We start from the raw sequence: 18202 nt of genomic DNA on the forward strand, positions 1-18202 counted from the left end.
TAGCACAAACCCATGAACCAACCTTCCCATGGATAACAACCGAAACGTACCGCAAGGCAAAGTAAGAAACATGCCGCTTGGCAGGTTAGTTGAGTTTGATTTAGGGCCATTTATTTGGCATATTACAACGTGGGATGGTGACGGCTGGTCCTAAAACTTGAACTTTTTGAATCTTGGTGTCATTCCACAATGAAAACCTGCCCCCTCTCCATTGTCTGATCCTCTGCAACCGTGAAAATTTAAAGAGAGAAAAGTGCTTAAAAATAAACACGGGGAATTATCCGTTGAAATTGTAAACCAATAAAAACCCAGTTCTGCCAAGCCTGGATTAAGAAGTGTGGTGCACTCCCGTGCTGAATAATTACACAGCACCCAGATCTGTCTATTGGTCCACTGATCCCCTAGACGAGTCTAGCCCCGCATGCAGGCCCGGCTCCAGGCACCAGCTTACCAAGAGAGAGGTGGCACGTCCAGCTGTTCGGTGGCAATTCGGTGGACGGTCCCTCACTCCTGCTCGGAGCGAAGGACCTTCCGCCAAATTGCCGCCGCAGATCACGATCACGGCTTTTTTTGGGTTTTTTTTGTTTGGCTGATGGGGGCGGCCAAAACCCTGGAGCCGGCCCTGCCCGCATGTCCCCAGCCATCCATTGCCACTCATATATACCTGAGCTAATTATAACGCTGCCTGATCATTACCTATCTCCCTGTGCTCCCGCTGTCCCTCTCATGTAGGCCAGCGGGTCTCAAACTTCATTGCACCGTGACCCCCCTGCTGACAACAAAAATTACTACATGAACCCAGGAGGGGGGATCAAAGCCCGAGCCCATCCCAGCCCCGCTGCGCCGGCTGGCGGGAGTGGGGGGGGCAAAGCTGAAGTCTGCCCTGGGCGATGGGGCTCAGGCTTTGGCTTTGGCCCTAGGCCCCAACAAGTCTAACACCAGCCTTGGCGACCTCATTTAAAGGGTCTTTTAATGTTTGAGAGCCCCTGATCTAGGCCAATGTGACGCTCTGCGTAGCTCCCCAGCCCGGACGCAGGGATCTGGGGAAGCTGGGAAGCCTGGCTCTCTCCCCAACAGAAGGTGGTCCAGCCAAAGCTCTCACCTCCCCCACCTGGGCTACCATCCAGCCATGGCATCTCTAGGGCCCACCCAAGGGGGAGGTCCCTGGGGGTGCTTTCCAGACAGACAGAGCCGCTGGGTTTGCCCCTGTTGGCGGCGATCTTGGGGCGAGGTTTCCGAGGCTGTCCCCACTAGAGGGCTCTGGTGTATGGCTCAGGGCTGGGAGCCTCTCTCGGTCTCTCTCTCCCCGGGTTTCCTGTGAGCAGCGGCGGAACTTCCCGGGCTAGAAGGGAGCTGCGGGAGCCGGCGAAACCCCTCCGCAAAGCCCGGGTGGGGAGTCTCCCTGCAGGGGATTGAGACGGGAGAGACACTGGAAGGGGCAGCGGGAGCAAGCAGTGGGGAGGGAGGTTCCCAGCTCCCAGCCCTGCCCGGATCCCAGCGTCCCTGGGCAGACTGACTCTCCTGGGCCCAAGGTAAGGAGCAGAGAGAGAAGAAGCCAGGGGAGTCTGGGGGGCAGGGGACAGTGTCAGGGGGCTTCCCCCATAGGCGCTGGAAATAGGGGTGCTGCTGCCGCACCCCCTGACTTGAAGGGGTTCCCATCATCTGCAGGGTTTGTTGTTTGCTTCAATGACTTTCAGCCCCCCCCCCCCCCCCCCCACACACACACTGTACAAATTGTTCCCGCACCCCTGTAGGGCTGAAAGTCGCTATCCAGGGAAAATAGGGCCCAGCTGGGGCCAGCCCTCGGCCCAGCAACCCCATGTGGAGGAGAGACACCCCCTGCCCCCCCTACTCGGGGGCACAAGGCTGCAGGCCACATGAGCGGCAGGTAGGGGCCACCTAGTTGCCAGCCTCTTGGGGAGGAGGAATTATTATGCGGACATAGGATTACCACCTTTGAAATGCCTCCCCCCCCCCTCCAAAGAATCCAGCACGCAGCCCACAACCACCGAGGCAACTCCACAACCCCCACCCCCCCTTCAACGGTCACTTATGTGACTCGTGCCTTGGGCCCTACCAAATTCATGGTCCATTTTGGTCAATTTCACGGTCATAGGGTTTTGAAAATCGTAAATTTAGTGATTTCAGCTATTTCAATCTGAAATTTCACGGTGCTGGAATTGTAGGGGTCCTGACCCAAAAAGGAGCTGTATGTGTGTGGGGGGGTGTCACAAGGTTATTGTAGGGGGTGTTGTAGATAAATCTCTGATAATTTTCATATGACTTTACATTGTGCCTCTTCATATAACCTTGTGGTGGATCTACCCACGTGTGACCTCTGTTTTCATGGGACTTTGTATCAAAGCCTCATTTAGAAACTTTGCATTGCCCTTGGTATAATATTATAGCCCCTAAGGATAGAATAAGATAGAAGAAAAATTTCTGTTTGCTAGCAGTAGAACAAGAGCTCTCCCCCCCCACTCTTAATCAATTGCCCTGTTGAATGAATGAGGTGTGGATGAGCAAGGCATGGAAGGCAGCACCTCCAGACAGCCTCAACTGTTGGAGAGGGGCTGGGAGCCAGATCCAAGGACAATAAAACGTGTCAAGTGGGCTCATTAAAGACAAGCAGACATACCGAAGGCCTCGGGGGTTAGAAGCAAGCACCTTCTTTTGGAAACACCCTCTTTGCAGCATTGGGACAACACTCAAAAGAAAGTATCAGAGGGGTAGCCGTGTTAGTCTGAATCTGTAAAAAGCAACAGAGGGTCCTGTGGCACCTTTGAGACTAACAGAAGTATTGGGAGCATAAGCTTTCGTGGGTAAGAACCTCACTTCTTCAGATGCAAGTACCTTGCAAGTAGTCTTGCATCTGAAGAAGTGAGGTTCTTACCCACGAAAGCTTATGCTCCCAATACTTCTGTTAGTCTCAAAGGTGCCACAGGACCCTCTGTTACTCAAAAGAAAGCAGCACAAAGGACCAATGGACACAGACACAGAGTTTAAATCTGGTATAGATTTGCATAAGAGGAAAGCTGCTATAAAAGTGAGGTGTCTTGCAGAGGACCCCGGGTCTCGTCTTGTCAACATGGGAGCATCGATCCGGATCGGCAGAAGCCCGGCTCCACCCCTCCCCCGTCTAACTCACCTGGCCAGTGAAGTTAAGGGGAGCAACTAATTGGTAACAACAAGACGGAGTGTGTTTGTGTGTGTGTGTGTGTGAGTGTAAGTGTAATATATTATATGCATATAATACAGTGTTAATGAATACATGTATTACTAATAAATGTGGCGTTTTGCCTTATTCCCCCTGAAAAGATCCTGTGCAGTGCTTCTAAGTACAACAGTGTGTGGTACTGCTGCCCTTACTTTGGGGCTGCTGCTGGCAGGGTGCTGCCTTCAGAGCTGGGCAGCTGGAGCCGGCGGTTGCTGGCCGGGAACTCAGCCGCCACCAGCAGCAGCGCAGAAGTAAGGGTGGCATGGTATGGTATTGCCACTTTACTTCTGCGCTGCTGCTGGCAGGGTGCTGCCTTCAGAGCTAGGTGCCCAGCCAGCAGCCGCCGCTTCCTGGCCACCCAGCTCTGAAAGCAGCAGTGCAAAAGTAAGTGTGGCAATACCGCAACCCCCCCCCCCCCCCCCCGCAACTCCCTTTTGGGTCAGGACCCCCAGTTTGAAAAATGCCGATCTCCGCCGTGAAATCTGTATAGTATAGGGTAAAAGCACACAAGAGACCAGATTTCACAGTTTGTGATGCGTTTTTCATGGCCGTGAATTTAGTAGGGCCCTACTCATACCCTCTCGCACACATCTCTGCGGTGCGCTTGTGTATGGATGGGCAGACAGCTGCTGTATTTTCCACAGTTTGGATCTGTTCATAGACTCATAGACTTTAAGGTCAGAAGGGACCATTATGATCCTCTGGTCTGACCCCCTGCATGTTGCAGGCCACAAATAGGGGTGCTGCCGTCCCTACCCTTTCCCTGTTATTGCTTAAACTGCGGAAAATACAGATGGGAACATGGCAGCACCTTTAGCGGGACACAGAAACTTTTCACAGTGGCTAGCCCAGTGTATTGTGAGACTAAAATGAAAATCTTTAGACCCATGTAAAAAAACCCCCAAACCTGGCAGATTAAATTATTTTTTTGGCAACTATCAAATCCATAAAAAAAACTGGCCAGGCCAGTCAAAATTGAGCCTGGTGATAACTCTATACCAACAGAAGAGTTCTCTCTCCCGTCGGCACAGAGTGCCTTCACCGGACTAGCCCTCCGGGAACTTTCGACAGCTTTCTACAGCTGCAGTTGGACTTTCTCTGCCCTATGCTGGCTGGCTGTTGGCTCCAATCCTCCCACTTCCCTCCCGCCTGATCTACACTTAAAAAATGTCACTCCCTCCGCACCATAGTGAGGTTGACCTAACTCCCGGTGCAGACGCGGCTAGGTTGACGGAAGGATTCATCTGCCGACCTAGCTACCGCCTCTCGGAGAGATGGAGGGACGACAGTGATGGGGAAAAAAACAAAACAAAAACAATGTTCCAGCAATGTAGGAAGCGGCAGCCTAGCTACAATGCCATAGCTGGATGCAGTGTAGCCGTACTAGGGACGTAAATATTGGTTTAAAAAGTTAACCAGTTAAACTATTAAAATTATATCATTTAACCGGTTAACCGTTAACTGAGGTAGCTCTGGGGGGAGGCCTAGCACGGGGGGGGCTGGGGGCTCGCTCCGACCTGGCCGGGGCTGGGGTCCTGCCAGTGCGACTGGGGCTGGGGCCCCGCCAGTGCGGCCGATGCCGGGGCTGCTCCAGCCAGCGCGGCCGGGGCTGTGATCCCTCCCGCCAGCCTGGCGTGGGGCCGCCGGGGTTAACGGTGAAGGTTGGTTAACCGGTAAGCCTAATGCTTACTGATTAACCTTTTATATCCCCAAGCCATGCACACAGTCTCTTCATCTCAGCATCGCTCCACGCCTCTCTATTCCTCGCCACCTCCCCTCCCCTTCCCTTTCCATTGAGACGATCCCCGTCTAACTGACCCCTCCTCTGCAAAAAAAACCCAGCAACCCACCATGGCACAAGCGTCCAATTTGCCGTCACCACGTTGTTCGCTCCGCTTGTGTGTTGTACCCCTTCTGCACACTGTGTCTGTCTGGTCTCTTTAGATCTATGGGGTAGTGAGTAGCTTTTGGTTCTGTGGTTGGACAGCACCTAACACGGGGGTCGGGGGGGGGGGGCGGTCCATGTCTGGAGTTCCCAGGTGCTATGATAATAATAATAAATAACAGGCCTTTGTTTTGAGCAGGGGCTGTGGAGATGGGGAGAATCACTTTTGCCATTTTAAAAGTGTTGTCAGAGTTTGACCAATTCCAGCAATTTGGGGCTGGAAATTTTACATTTGACAGAGAGAATTCTTAGGTCAGGCGCTTGCCTCTTCGTCGTCTGGTGAAAATCTGTTTGGACTCAGATTTGTTATGAGAGTTGAGTGAATGTCCCTTGTGCGGGAACACGGATTATTTCCCCCTTTGATAAGGTTTGTTTCCTCGCGGAGGAGCTGAGCCCGGTAATGCGCACACATTTGTTTGGGACTGTGTGAACGGTCCCATTAACGTTTAATTTAATGAGAGAGTTTGAAAATATCGTAGTCCTGGTGTGGGAGCGGCGTTGTGCTGGAATAAAAAGACAAAGGCCGGGATGTTTAAATTCAGGAGCCTAAATTTAGGCTCCTGAATCCATATTCAGGCACCTGGGTAAGTGACCTATTATCAAAAGTTCTGGGCACTCAGAACTGAAATCCAGCAACGCCCGCTCGGGACCTGTAAAAACCAGGATTCTTATTCAGGATATGACTTGAGGAGGCGAACTTTAGGATGGTATTTTTTAAAATCACGTCTTGCGCATTACGTCCGAGTCTTGAGGTTCCGCCTGGAGGGAGCGCACAAAGGGGAAATCGGTGCAAAATGGACTAGAGCTGCTGCTGAAATGTCCCCATTTGCGCTTCTCGCCTGACAGGCTGCAGGAGAACGTCTGTGTTTTGCTCCAGGTTGTTCCATTCTCCCAGAGGGCAGGAAAAGGGAATGGCTGCAGCAAAGGCAGTGACCTTCGAGGAGGTGGCTGTGTATTTCACCGCGGAAGAGTGGGCTCTGCTGGACCCCGCTCAGAGAGCCCTCTACAGGGACGTCATGCGGGAGAATTATGAGAATGTGACCTGGCTGGGTAAGTCACCATGGGCGTTTTCCATCTACTCGGGTTGCAGGTCCTCGCTGGCGAACATAGGGCTGGGATCTTCCCAGCATCCTCTGTGTAATGAGGAAACCGGGAATCCGTAACCAGCCCTGATCTCTCCTGTTCTCTCTTCCCCGGGGCAGGATTCCCCATCCCTAAACCTGACCTGATCTCCCACATGGAGCGAGGGGAACAGCTGTGGATGCACCAAGCAGGTATTCCTCCCTTCCCCCATCCTCTGTACTGTGGTATCGATGCTGAAGCTCGTGAGTTTCCAGCTGTGGGGAGGAGTTTGGGGAAGATTCAACTACTGACTGTTCAGATGATGCAAAAGCTTCTGCCTGTGTGACAAACCCAGCGCAGGGAGTGACTCATGCTGGGTTCTCTCCTTCCCCCAGCAGGTGATGGGACGGCCAGTGAGAACGAGGAGGAGAATCCCCAGCAGAGAGGCCCTAAGTTGGCAGAACCACACGGGATGTTCTCAGGAAGGTCCCAGGGGAACGTTTGCCAGGGAGAGGCTAGCGAGCGTCAGGGCAGGTCGGAGGAGCAGTGGGGAAACCTGCCCGTGCAGAGAGAGGGTAAATCCTCTCCTGAAGAGGGATGTTTCAAGAAACTCAAACAGCTCCTGGACCTTAAGGGGAAGCAGAACAGAGGGACGGGAAATGCAGGCGCTGAATGTGGGCAGGGCTCACGGGAGATGCTCTGTGCGGGAACCCCCCGAGAAGACGCATGCCACAGATGTGGGGGAAGCCTCCAGCAGAGCTCGGTGCCTCCAGAACATCCGAGCAGGACCGCCCATCGATGTCTCCACTGTGGGAAAAGCTTCCACTGGAGATCACATCTTCTGAGACATCAGACGGTGCACAAGGGTGGGAAAAGCTCCCGCCCCAGCGCAGCCCGCGCCATCCAGCAGAGAATCCTCTCGGGGCAGAAACCCTGCCAGTGCCCCAACTGCGGGAGACGCTTTGATCGGAGGTCGACCCTCATGGCACATCAGAGGCTCCACACGGGAGAGAGACCCTACAAATGCCCCGAATGCGGGAAAGGCTTCATGCAGCAGTCACATCTGACGCGGCACCGGGGGATCCACTCTGGGGTCAAGCCCTGTGTCTGTGCTGACTACGGGAAGAGCTTCGTCAAGACCTGGAACCTGACCAAACACCAGCACTGCCACTCGGGGCAGAGACCCCGTCAAAGTGTTGAGGGTAGGGAAAGCGTCAGTCTGCGCTCACACCTGTCTCACCAGGAGGGAGCTGACGGCACGGCCCTGCTAGAGCACGTCACAGCAGAGAGACCCTACCGCTGCCTCGATTGCGGCAGGATGTTTAGCCAGAGCACGGACCTGCTGGTCCACCAGAGTAACCACATGGGTGAGCAACCCTACAAGTGTCCGGACTGCGGGAAGGGCTTCTGTGTACGCTTCAACCTGATGGTGCACCAGAGAGTCCACACGGACGAGCGACCCTACCTGTGTCCCGACTGCGGGAAGGGCTTCAGCCGGCGCTCCAGCCTCACGGCTCACCGGAGAGTCCACACGGGCGAGCGTCCCTACCCGTGTCCTGACTGCGGGAAGGGCTTCAGCCGGCGCTCCAGCCTCACGGCTCACCGGAGAGTCCACACGGGCGAGCGTCCCTACCCGTGTCCCGACTGCGGGAAGGGCTTCACAACCAAAACGGCCCTGAGCACTCACCACCGGAGCCACACGGGCGAGAGACCCTACAAATGCGCCGAGTGTGGGAAGAGTTTCAGCCAGAAGGCGCATCTGGTGCAGCATGAGAGGACCCACCTGCAAGGCAGACCCTACAAATGCGCTGAGTGTGGGAAAAACTTCAGCCAGAATGCCTACCTGGCCAAGCACAGCCGGATCCACTGCGGGGAACGGCCCTGCGTCTGTATGTACTGCGGGAAGGACTTCGGCGACACCTCCGCCCTGCTCCAACACCAGCGCACGCACACGGGGGAGAGGCCCTACCAGTGCACCGAGTGCGGGAAAAGCTTCAGACGGCGGGCGCACCTGATTCAGCACCAGAGGACGCACTCTGGGGAAAAGCCCTACATCTGTGCTGACTGCGGGAGACGATTCACGGAGAGCTCCACCTTGATCAAGCACCGGCGGATCCACACCGGGGAGAGACCCTACAAATGCGAGGCGTGTGGGAAAAGCTTCCGCCAGCACTCCAACCTGGCCCAGCATGCCTGGGTCCACTCCGGAGAGAGACCCAGCCTAGACCACGGGGGCAGCCTTATGGACGGCATGGCCCCGCCGGAGCGCCACGCAGCAGAGAGACCCTACCGCTGCCTTGACTGTGGAAGGACTTTCAGCCGGAGCACGGACCTGCTGGCCCACCAGAGTAACCACACGGGTGAGCAGCCTTACAAGTGCCCGGTCTGCGGGAAGGGCTTCTGTGTACGCTTCAACCTGATGGTGCACCGGAGAGTCCACACGGGCGAGCGACCCTACACATGCCCCGACTGCGGGAAGGGCTTCAGCCAGAACTCCAGCCTCACGGCTCACCAGAGAGTCCACACGGGCGAGCGACCCTACCCGTGTCCCGACTGCGGGAAGTGCTTCAACTGGAGCTCCCACCTCAAATCGCACCAGAGAGTCCACACGGGCGAGCGACCCTACCCATGTCCTGACTGCGGGAAGCGCTTCAGCCGGAGCTCCCACCTCAAATCGCACCGGAGAGTCCACACGGGCGAGCGACCCTACCCGTGTCCCGACTGCGGGAAGGGCTTCAGCCGGAGGTCCAATCTCACAGCTCACCAGAGAGTCCACACTGGGCCAGCTGATTAAGGGCTGGGCAATACCTTTGGCTGTTACCCTTGGATACAGGCGAGACAATTACGGCGACGACCTATGAAATCCCGGACAAACCTTCGTGAATTTCGGTTTAACACCTCCGGGGTTCATGCAGATGGAGTTAAAAATGCAAATGTTTCTGTGCTCCAGTGGATTGTTTGGAACTCCATTGTCAAGGAGACAGGATTAATACAACTGCTGGGACGTACGCGGCACTTGGAAGGAACTTTTTGCAATGGGTGTAAAGTGGATTTTCTAGGAAATCCCTGTGGGTGAGGGGAATGCACGCCACCCCTTGGATGGTAAGCCCTGGGGAGAGAAACCAGTTGTCTGCTAATTACCTGCACCTGGAAACTCCCGCTCAGCAACCCCTGGACTGCATAAAGGGTGAGCTAAACATGTCAGAAGGGAGCTGAAGCTATGATGAGCTTGAAGGCACGAGACCCCTTTGGTGGGGCTCTGAAGGCCTTCTCCTGCCAGAGCCCACATGAGGGTCGGGGTCAAATCTGGAGAGCTTATTCGCAGGCGTGTAGGCTCTGTGATTGGTTTGACTGTTTCCTCTGCAGTGGAATAAAATAGGCTTACACAGGAAGTGCTGTGTGGTACCTTTATAACTGGGCAATTCCATTGGGTACAATCCCGGAGGGGGAAAGCAAGCGGGCCCGTTTAGGCAACATGGGTGGCGGGTGGAGCCCCCCTCTGCTCCTTCCACCCACGGCCCGAGTGTTCCCACCCGCCCGCCTGGAGGAGCCAAGTCCCCTCCCTGCTCAGAGGAGCCCCAGGCCAGCCAGAGCCCCCCCAGCTGCGCCGCACCTCCCTAGACCCCAAGCTGCCCTGTGGGAAAAGCTCTTGTCTCTTCTCTTCTGGAAGAAGAACCTGAGCTTTTGATATGCACCATGTAGGTTCCTGGGGCAGCTGAGGCGGTATGTGTTACTCAGCTTCTGGGGTTCATCAGTAATCTCTCTTGAGTCAGGGAGATGACTGATGAATCCAGGAAGCTGAATAGCACATACCTGCGCCTCCTTGGCCACCCCATAACCTGCATGGGGCATAATAATAAGCAAAAACTTCCCCTGCCAAAACCGGTACCTGGCGTTCGGCAGCAGCAGCCTCCCCTGACGTATTCTACCCGCTGCCCATGTTAGGCCGTCTGTCTATTCTGGGAATTACACAGTGAAGCCAGGGAAGCGTTTGGCCTGGGAACCCAGGCTCGGACTTTTGGTTTTGCCGGTGGGTGCTTCTCTCTGCCCCTCCCACCCCATGTGAGCAGTGGGCGGGGCCTGCAGGGGAAGAGGCTGAGCGGGGCGGGGCCTCGGGGAAGAGATGGGGCAGGACAGGACCTTGGGACGGAGCCTCGGGGGAAGGGGCAGAGCAGGGGCGGGGCCTCAGGAGAAGGGGGCAGAACAGGGGCGGAGCGCCAGGGCCCACAAAAGATTAATCCTGCCCTGTGGGTGCTGAGGCACCCCCTATTTGGGGGGGTGTGTGCTTGAGTCTTGGAGCACCCACAGAGTCAGCACCTATGCTTGGGAACATCCCAGTCAGAAGGGAGAGAGACGCGGACCCAACACAGGTGCTGGCCACAGAGGGGATGGGGGCGGAAGGTTGAAAGCGGGTGCCCTCGCCAAACTGCTAAGGGCAAGAGAGGTGCAGTTCATAGAATATCAGGGTTGGAAGGGACCTCAGGAGGTCATCTAGTCCAACCCCCTGCTCAAAGCGGAACCAATCCCCAGACAGATTTTTACCCCAGTTCTCTAAATGGCCCCCTCAAGGATTGAGCTCACAACCCTGGGTTTAGCAGGCCAATGCTCAAACCACTGAGCTATCCCTACCCCTGAGCTGTGACAACTGGCTCTTCGACTGCTGTCCCTTTAGGGGTGGGGGCTGTTTGTGCCTGTACAGCACCTAGCACATTGGGGTGCTACTCCATCAGAGGGGCTCCTCAGTGCTCTAATTAACTTCTCTGGGAGGTGGCGGGCGGCAGTAGGGATCCGGGAGGGGATGGATAACCAAGCGGGGAAGATGAGACATCACACTGAGGACTAAGCAGCAGGGTCCGGCGGTCAGGGCGTTGGGTTGGGCCCAGGACAGCTGGGCTCTGTTCCTGTTCTGTTGCTGATGTCCAGGTGGGCCATTAATTAGCTGAGCACAGCGTGGTCTAACGTTTGACTGGATGGCATTTGTCTGTCTATGGGAATGGCAGGGGGGTGGGGAGCTACAGAGACCCGGGATAGGGGGGTGTATACAGATTTCCTGGCACGGGGGAATGAGGGTACACAAACCACCGAGCATGAGGAGGATGGGAGCTCCTGGGGAGCTTGGAGCTATGCAAGGAGCCTGCAGTGGGTGCTTTTCACTTGGCCTAGAGGAGCAACGAAACATGCAACCAAATGGATCCCTAGTGCCGACCCCCCTTCCGTCTACACACACATATCTGGGGCTCAGACCTTGGGTCCTAGGGCCCTGCAGGGCTGGAAGGGCCAAACCCAGCCAGGATCCGGGATTCAAGACTCCGATCCCGGAGAGACTTTCCCAGAGGCCCTGTTTCAGCCCAATCCGGGCCCATTGGGGTGACCCCTCTTCCTTCAGGGCACACGACTCCGGGAGTGTGAGGACCCCAATGACCCATGGCCCCCCGCAACTCGCAGCCCAGAGCCCGGCCTGTTTCAGGCAGAACCAAGCCCATGGGGCCACCCCAGCCACCCGCCGTTCTAAGAGGATGGAAAAGCACGGCCCCACGGGGGAGGTGGGAGACACTGCGACCCCACTACTCAAGGAAATCCCGGGATCAGAGTTTAGCGGGAGTTAATAAATCAGCTGTTGTGGTTACAGGGTGTCATCGTGTTAACCCCTTCTCTGCTAGGGTGAGCAGAGGTCCCGATTTTATAGGGACAGTCCCTATATTTGGGGCTTTTTTTTATATGGGCTCCTATTACCCCCTACCCCCATCCCGATTTGTCACACTTGCTGTCTGGTCACCCTATTCTCAGCCGCTCCCCCAGGAAAAGGCTGGTTTCTGCAGGGTCGGGGCGCTGATCCCAGCTGAGACTAATTATCCTCTGGGGGGAGGTGCATGGTGGAGGGGGGCAGACAGTCTGTCATCCCCATGCAGGACAAGGCAAGTAAGGGGATGTCCAGTGGGGTGACAGAGTCCTCTTCACACTCTGGCTTCAGTGCTGGTGGCTGGGGGGGGCATCTGGATTCCCAGCCCTTTGGGTGAGACTTCTCTCATGCAGGTTCCTTCCTGGGTACGGTCAGCTGAGGGGGCCGATTCAAATGTAACTGTGCAGTCAATCCAACCCATCCCACCCAGGAGTGAGCCGGGTGAGGTTCCACCTCGCGACACACAAGCCCGGGTTTAGTCCCCATCCCTGCTGGGCTAGGCCCCTGCTTACGGTGGCTGTATCAGTCAGTGGAACCCCCCGGGGGGGTCGTTGGCAACCAGCCCCCTGAATTTCTCCCTGGAGGGGAGAAAATTCTCTTAATTGCGCTTGGTCTCCTGCCACCCCTCGCAAGTGGGGGAAAGTTCCCAGGCTTGATCTGCAAAGCCTCCGGCTCGCCCTGGCTCGCGCCTCTCCTCTGCCGTGGCGGAGACAGGTGAATGCAGCCTTGCAGCTGTGAGCTCTGCTGAGGACCGTACACATCCCATTAGATTTCCCCACCTCCCATCCAACCTGGTTTGCCTCATCCACCTGTTACCCCTTGTCTTTGACCTGTAAGCTCTTTGACTGTCAGCCACTAAGGACCTCAAGATACAGATTGTGGTGCATCAAGGACTGCGTTGGGAGGGCAAGCTAGCACTTCAGGTGGGGTGGGGGTTTCTGGTCCTGCGAGCAGGCTAGGGGCTCTAGGGAAGCTTGCAGTCAGAGTCAGGCCGGAGAAAGCCAGCTTAGTGCAAGGGTGAGTTGTTCCTCTCTGATTCAGAGAGCAGCCTGCTTTGTCTCTCTCTGGTTTTGGTTTGTTGTGTGTGAGCCATACTGAATTCTTCGAAATGAAGTTGTGTTACACGGCAACCTTCCACTGAGAGGATTTATGCTTTTATTGAACGTCTCGGTGTGTATGCCCAGAATATAACACAGAGAAGTGCCTAAGTCCCATTGAAATCAAGAGGGGAGACCGTGGTGTATCATGGGCGAGGCAGGCTGACCAGGGAGACAGGCCTAGAGAGGAGAATGGGAGCATGCGTGAACTACAACTCTGATGAGGCACCGCAGCAAAGATTTCCATTGTTGGCCAAAATGTTTTGGCATTTAGAAATTTCCCTGAAAAGTTAAAAGTTTCCATGGAGGGGGAAAAAACCCCCAAAAGAAAACCCCATTTTCCAACCTGCTCTTCTGAAGACTGATTGACGTGGAGTCTCCAGTGCACCACGAGGTCGGATCTCTGGTTGAAGCCGCTGCCTCAGTTGGGGCATGTATTGCGTCCAGGGCCGGCTCTAGGCACCAACCCTCCAAGCACGTGCTTGGGGCGGCACTTTCTAAGAGGCGGCATTCCGGCCTCCCTTTTTTATTTTTATTTTTTAGTTTGGGGCGGCATTGCCGGGAGCCGGCCCTGGCCCAGCCACTTGCCCTGCCAGCGGGAGCTGGGATCCGCGCCCCCTGCCCAGCCCGGCGGCGCCCTGTACAGCGCTGCCCTGGGGAGACTCGGCGCGGCAGCAGGACCCCATCTCCCTCCCTGCATTCCGGGCACCGCTTCCCTTCTCCCCCCCGCCCCACTCCGGGAGCCCCTCTCGCGGCTGCTGCAGCCCGGGCTGCGGCGGTGGCTAGAGGGGCTCCCGGAGTGTGTGAGGAGCGCGGAGGGAGAGAAGCGGCGCCCCCTGGAGCCGAGCCCAGGCTGCGGTGAAGGCGAGAGGGGCTCCCAGAGTCAGGGCCGCCCGGGGGGAGGGGGGGGGGAAGTGGGGCAATTTGCCCCAGGCCCCGGGTATGTCCAAGGCTCCCCCCACCTCCGTCTTCCCCCATCCCCCAGCATCTCAACTGGTAAGGGGGCGGGGCTGCAAGCTGCGCCCTCAGGCCCCGCTGGAGACACCAGGTGGCTGCAGCGATGTTTGGGAGAGGGGTAAGTGGCATGGTGAGGGGTAAGTGGCATGGTAAGGGGCCGGGGCACCCCCGACCCCATCCCCACAACCCTGACCCCCAGCTCTGAGCCCAGCCCCTCTGAGCCGGACACCCCCCGACCCCATCCCCCCCACAGCCCTGACCCCCAGAGCCGAGCCCAGCCCCTCTGAGCCGGACACCCCCGACCCCATCTCTCCACAGCCCTGAGCCCAGCCCCTGTGAGCCAGGTACCCCCCAACCCAGAGCCCAGCTCCCCACCCAGCCCTGGGCAACAGCAGCACCACCCCCAGGCAGCGACAGCCCATTGGCACCAACCATCACCATCACCCAGCAACAGCCCATTATGTAATTGCAAATGTCTACATCCCATTAAAGCATTTAATGTTTTCAAATAATGTATTTAGGGTATTTTCAAATTATTACAAATTAATTTTTGAATCTATTTCACTAGTTATTTTTTACATTTCCAAATACATGTTACTATAGTATTGCAACTTTTTTTTATGGAAGGGGCCCCCGAAATTGCTTTGCCCCAGGCCCCCTGAAGAGTGTGTGAGGAGCCGGGGAGGGTGGGAAGTGGGGTCCCCTGGAGCCAAGCCCAGGCTGCGGCGACGGCGAGAGGGGCTCCCGGAGTGTGTGAAGAGGTGAGCGGCCGGCTGGGCTCGTTGGTGCTGAGCAGGTAGTCCCCCATCCGGAGATCCTCGCCTTCCCGCCCGCCGGGGCTGGGCCAGGGCGCGGTGAGGCTGAAGAGCAGCAGGTCCGGGGGGCTCTCCAGGTCCTCGGCTGCCAACATGTCAGCGGTGAGGGCGGTGAGCACAAACTGATCCACCTTGGCCACCAGCAGCGCCGCAAAGCCCAGGGAGGGGGCCGTGTTCTCCGCGCCGCCCCACAGCCGCACTGCCACCTGGAAGTACTCCCACTCCGTGCAGCCCACAGCTCCAACCGCATGGGGACAGAGTCATGGCTGGGCCAGGGCTTGGCCGCCGTGTGCTGGTAGCAGATCCCACGTTTGGGGGGGAGCCCAGTGCTGGGGTGGCAGGGGGGGAAGAGAGAGCCCAGTGCTGGGGCGGCAGGGGGTGTGGGTGGGGGGGGGCCACTGGTGGGCTGGGGGGGCAGCCAAAAATTTTTTTGCTTGGGGCAGCAAAAAACCTAGAGCCGGCCCTGATTGCGTTGCTTGCCAGCATGGACTCTCCTATGCATCGCAAGGTTGAAACGTAGGCTGAAGCTCTTCCCGCAGTACGAGCACCTGTAGGGCTGCTCGTCCGTGTGGCCACACCGGTGGGAGAGCAGGTTGGCGCGTCTGAAGGTCCTGCCGCAGTCGAGGCAGTGGTAGGGTCTCTCTGCCGCCCGGTGTTTTGGCAGGGCTGTGCCTTTGCAGCGCGGCCCCTCCTCTGGGGCCGGAGAGCGCTGGGCCAGGTCGGAGCTTTTCCCGCCCTTGTGGTGTCTGTCAGGCCTCTCTCCCGTGTGGCCCCTCTGGTGCTCAATCAGGGCCAAGGCGTCAATGAATCTTTTCCCAGAGCTGGCGCAGACACGCGGCTTTTCCCCACAATGGGCTCTCCCGGGCTGCTCCAGGGGTGCCTGCCAGCCGAAGCTTTTCCCGCAGTCGGGTCGCTCCCCCTCATGGGCCCTCTGATGCACAGTGAGTTTGGCTCTCCGGTTGAAGCCCATTCCACAGTCAGGACACAAAAAGGGGCGCTTGCCTGTGTGCACCCTCCGGTGCATAGCAAGGTTGAAACGTAGGCTGAATCCTTTCCCGCAGTCCGGGCACGCATAGGGACTCTCTCCCGGGTGGAATTGCCGGTGCTTCGTCCGGGCCGAGCTCTCGGCAAAGCGTTTCCTGGATTCTGGACGCGGGAAAGGTTTCCTCTGCAGGTCAGGGCATTTGTAGGGCCTCTCTCCCGTGTGGAGCCTCTGATGTGCCATGGGGGTCGACCTCCGAACAAAGCTTCTCCTGCAGTCGAGGCACTGGCAGGGTTTCTGCTCTGAGCGGATTCTCTGCTGGATGGTGAGGGCTGCGCTCTGATGTTGTGGAGGCACCGAGTTCTGCTGGGGGCTTTCCCCGCATCTATGGGATGCCACTTCCAGGTGGGTTCCCAGACGGAGCATCTCTCCTGAGTTCTGCCCACATTCAGCACCTGCTTTTCCCTTCCCTCTCTTCTGCTTCCCCTTAAGGTCCAGGAGCTGTTTGAGTTTCTTGAAACATCCCTCTTCAGGAGAGGATTTACCCTCTCTCTGCCCGGGCAGGTTTCCCCACTGCTCCTCCGACCTGCCCTGACGCTCGCTAGCCTCTCCCTGGCAAACGCTCCCCTGGGACCTTCCTGAGAACGTCCAGTGTGGTTCTGCCAACTCAGGGCCTCCCTGCTGAGGATTCTCCTCCTCGTTCTCACTGGCCATCCCATCACCTGCTGGGGGAAGGAGAGAACCCAGCATGAGTCACTCCCTGCGCTGGGTTTGTCACACAGGCAGAAGCTTTTGCATCATCTGAACAGTCAGTAGCTGAATCTTCCCCAAACTCCTCCCCACAGCTGGAAACAGGTGAGCTTCAGCATCGATACCACAGTACAGAGGATGGGGGAAGGGAGGGAATACCTGCTTGGTGCATCCACAGCTGTTCCCCTCGCTCCATGTGGGAGATCAGGTCAGGTTTAGGGATGGGGAATCCTGCCCCGGGGAAGAGAGAACAGGAGAGATCAGGGCTGGTTACGGATTCCCGGTTTCCTCGTTACACAGAGGATGCTGGGAAGATCCCAGCCTTATGTTCGCCAGCAAGGACCTGCGACCCGAGTAGATGGGAAATGCCCATGGTGACTTACCCAGCCAGGTCACATTCTCATAATTCTCCCGCATGACGTCCCTGTAGAGGGCTCTCTGAGCGGGGTCCAGCAGAGCCCACTCTTCCGCGGTGAAATACACAGCCACCTCCTCGAAGGTCACTGCCTTTGCTGCAGCCATTCCCTTTTCCTGCCCTCTGGGAGGACGGAACAACCTGGAGCAAAACACGGACGTTCTCCTGCAGCCTGTCAGGCGAAAAGTGCAAATGGGGATGTTTCAGCAGCAGCTCTAGTGCATTTTGCACCGATTTCCCCTTTGCGCGCTCCCTCCAGGCGGAACCTCAAGACTCCGTCGTTCGGACGTAATGCACGAGACGTGATTTTTTAAAATACCATCCTAAAGTTTACCTCCTTGAGCCGTATCCTGAATAAGAATCCTGGTTTTTACAAGTCCCGAGCGGGCGTCGCTGGATTTCAGTTCTGAGTGCCCAGAACTTTTGATAATAGGCCACTTACCCAGGTGCCTGAATATGGATTCAGGAGCCTAAATTTAGGCTTCCGAATTTAAACATCCCGGCCTTTGTCTTTTTATTCCAGCACAATGCCGCTCCCACACCAGGACTGTGATATTTTCAAACTCTCTCATTAAATTAAACGTTAATGGGACTGTTCACACAGTCCCAAACAAATGTGTGCGCATTACCAGGCTCAGCTCCTCTGCGAGGAAACAAACCTTATCAAAGGGGGAAATAATCCGTGTTCCCGCACAAGAGACATTCACTCAACTCTCATAACAAATCTGCGTCCAAACAGATTTTCACCAGACGACGAAGAGGAAAGCGCCTGACCTAGGAATTCTCTCTCCGTCAAATGTAAAATTTCCAGCCCCAAAGGTGCTGGAATTGGTCAAACTCTTTTTAAATGGCAAAACGTGATTCTCTCCATCTCCACGGCCCCTGCTCAAAACAAAGGCCAAGAGGTTTCGCCTGCATGTGGGACCCTTGACACGCTTAGAATCAGTCTGTATGTGAGTGTTTACGGAACTGACCCCTAAGTAAGGAAACAATTCTGATCAAAGGGGGAAAAAATTTCAGTGTGTCTGCCCAACAATCTTTTATTCAGTTCTGACAGCAAAGCTACAGCAGAACAGGTGTTTATGAGCCTACAAAGAGAAGGTGTCTGACTTGGTAATTCTCTTCCTGCCAACCGTAAAATTTTTTGTCCCAAGGTGACGGAAGTGTTGAAAAACTGACACAGGTTATAACTTGACCCGCCACCCCGGCCGCTTCTCAGGAAAAGGCTCAGAGGTTTTATCCTCAAACTTTGCCAAACTAAATTCACCCCCTGGGCAGAGAC

The 18202-nt window shown here is 56.3% G+C and overlaps 2 protein-coding genes across 4 annotated transcripts in view; one reads left to right on the top strand and one right to left on the bottom strand.

Annotated features, from left to right (window-relative positions):
* The window catches only part of LOC122172568 (zinc finger protein 271-like), a 31967-nt gene that overhangs the window by 12572 nt on the left and 1193 nt on the right, over positions 1–18202 (bottom strand). The gene's annotated exons all lie outside the window — the stretch shown is intronic.
* The window catches only part of LOC101947088 (zinc finger protein 850-like), a 28106-nt gene continuing 11107 nt past the window's right edge, over positions 1204–18202 (top strand). Inside the window, exons 1-4 of the mRNA XM_065563880.1 lie at positions 1204–1532; positions 6009–6212; positions 6365–6436; positions 6620–9017. Of these exons, the coding sequence (XP_065419952.1) occupies positions 6074–6212; positions 6365–6436; positions 6620–9017 (2609 nt within the window). The 5' untranslated portion in view covers positions 1204–1532; positions 6009–6073. The remainder of the gene's footprint in view (positions 1533–6008; positions 6213–6364; positions 6437–6619; positions 9018–18202) is intronic.

This window comes from Chrysemys picta, chromosome 12, assembly GCF_011386835.1.
Source record: "Chrysemys picta bellii isolate R12L10 chromosome 12, ASM1138683v2, whole genome shotgun sequence".
NCBI classification, from domain to species: Eukaryota; Metazoa; Chordata; order Testudines; family Emydidae; genus Chrysemys; species Chrysemys picta.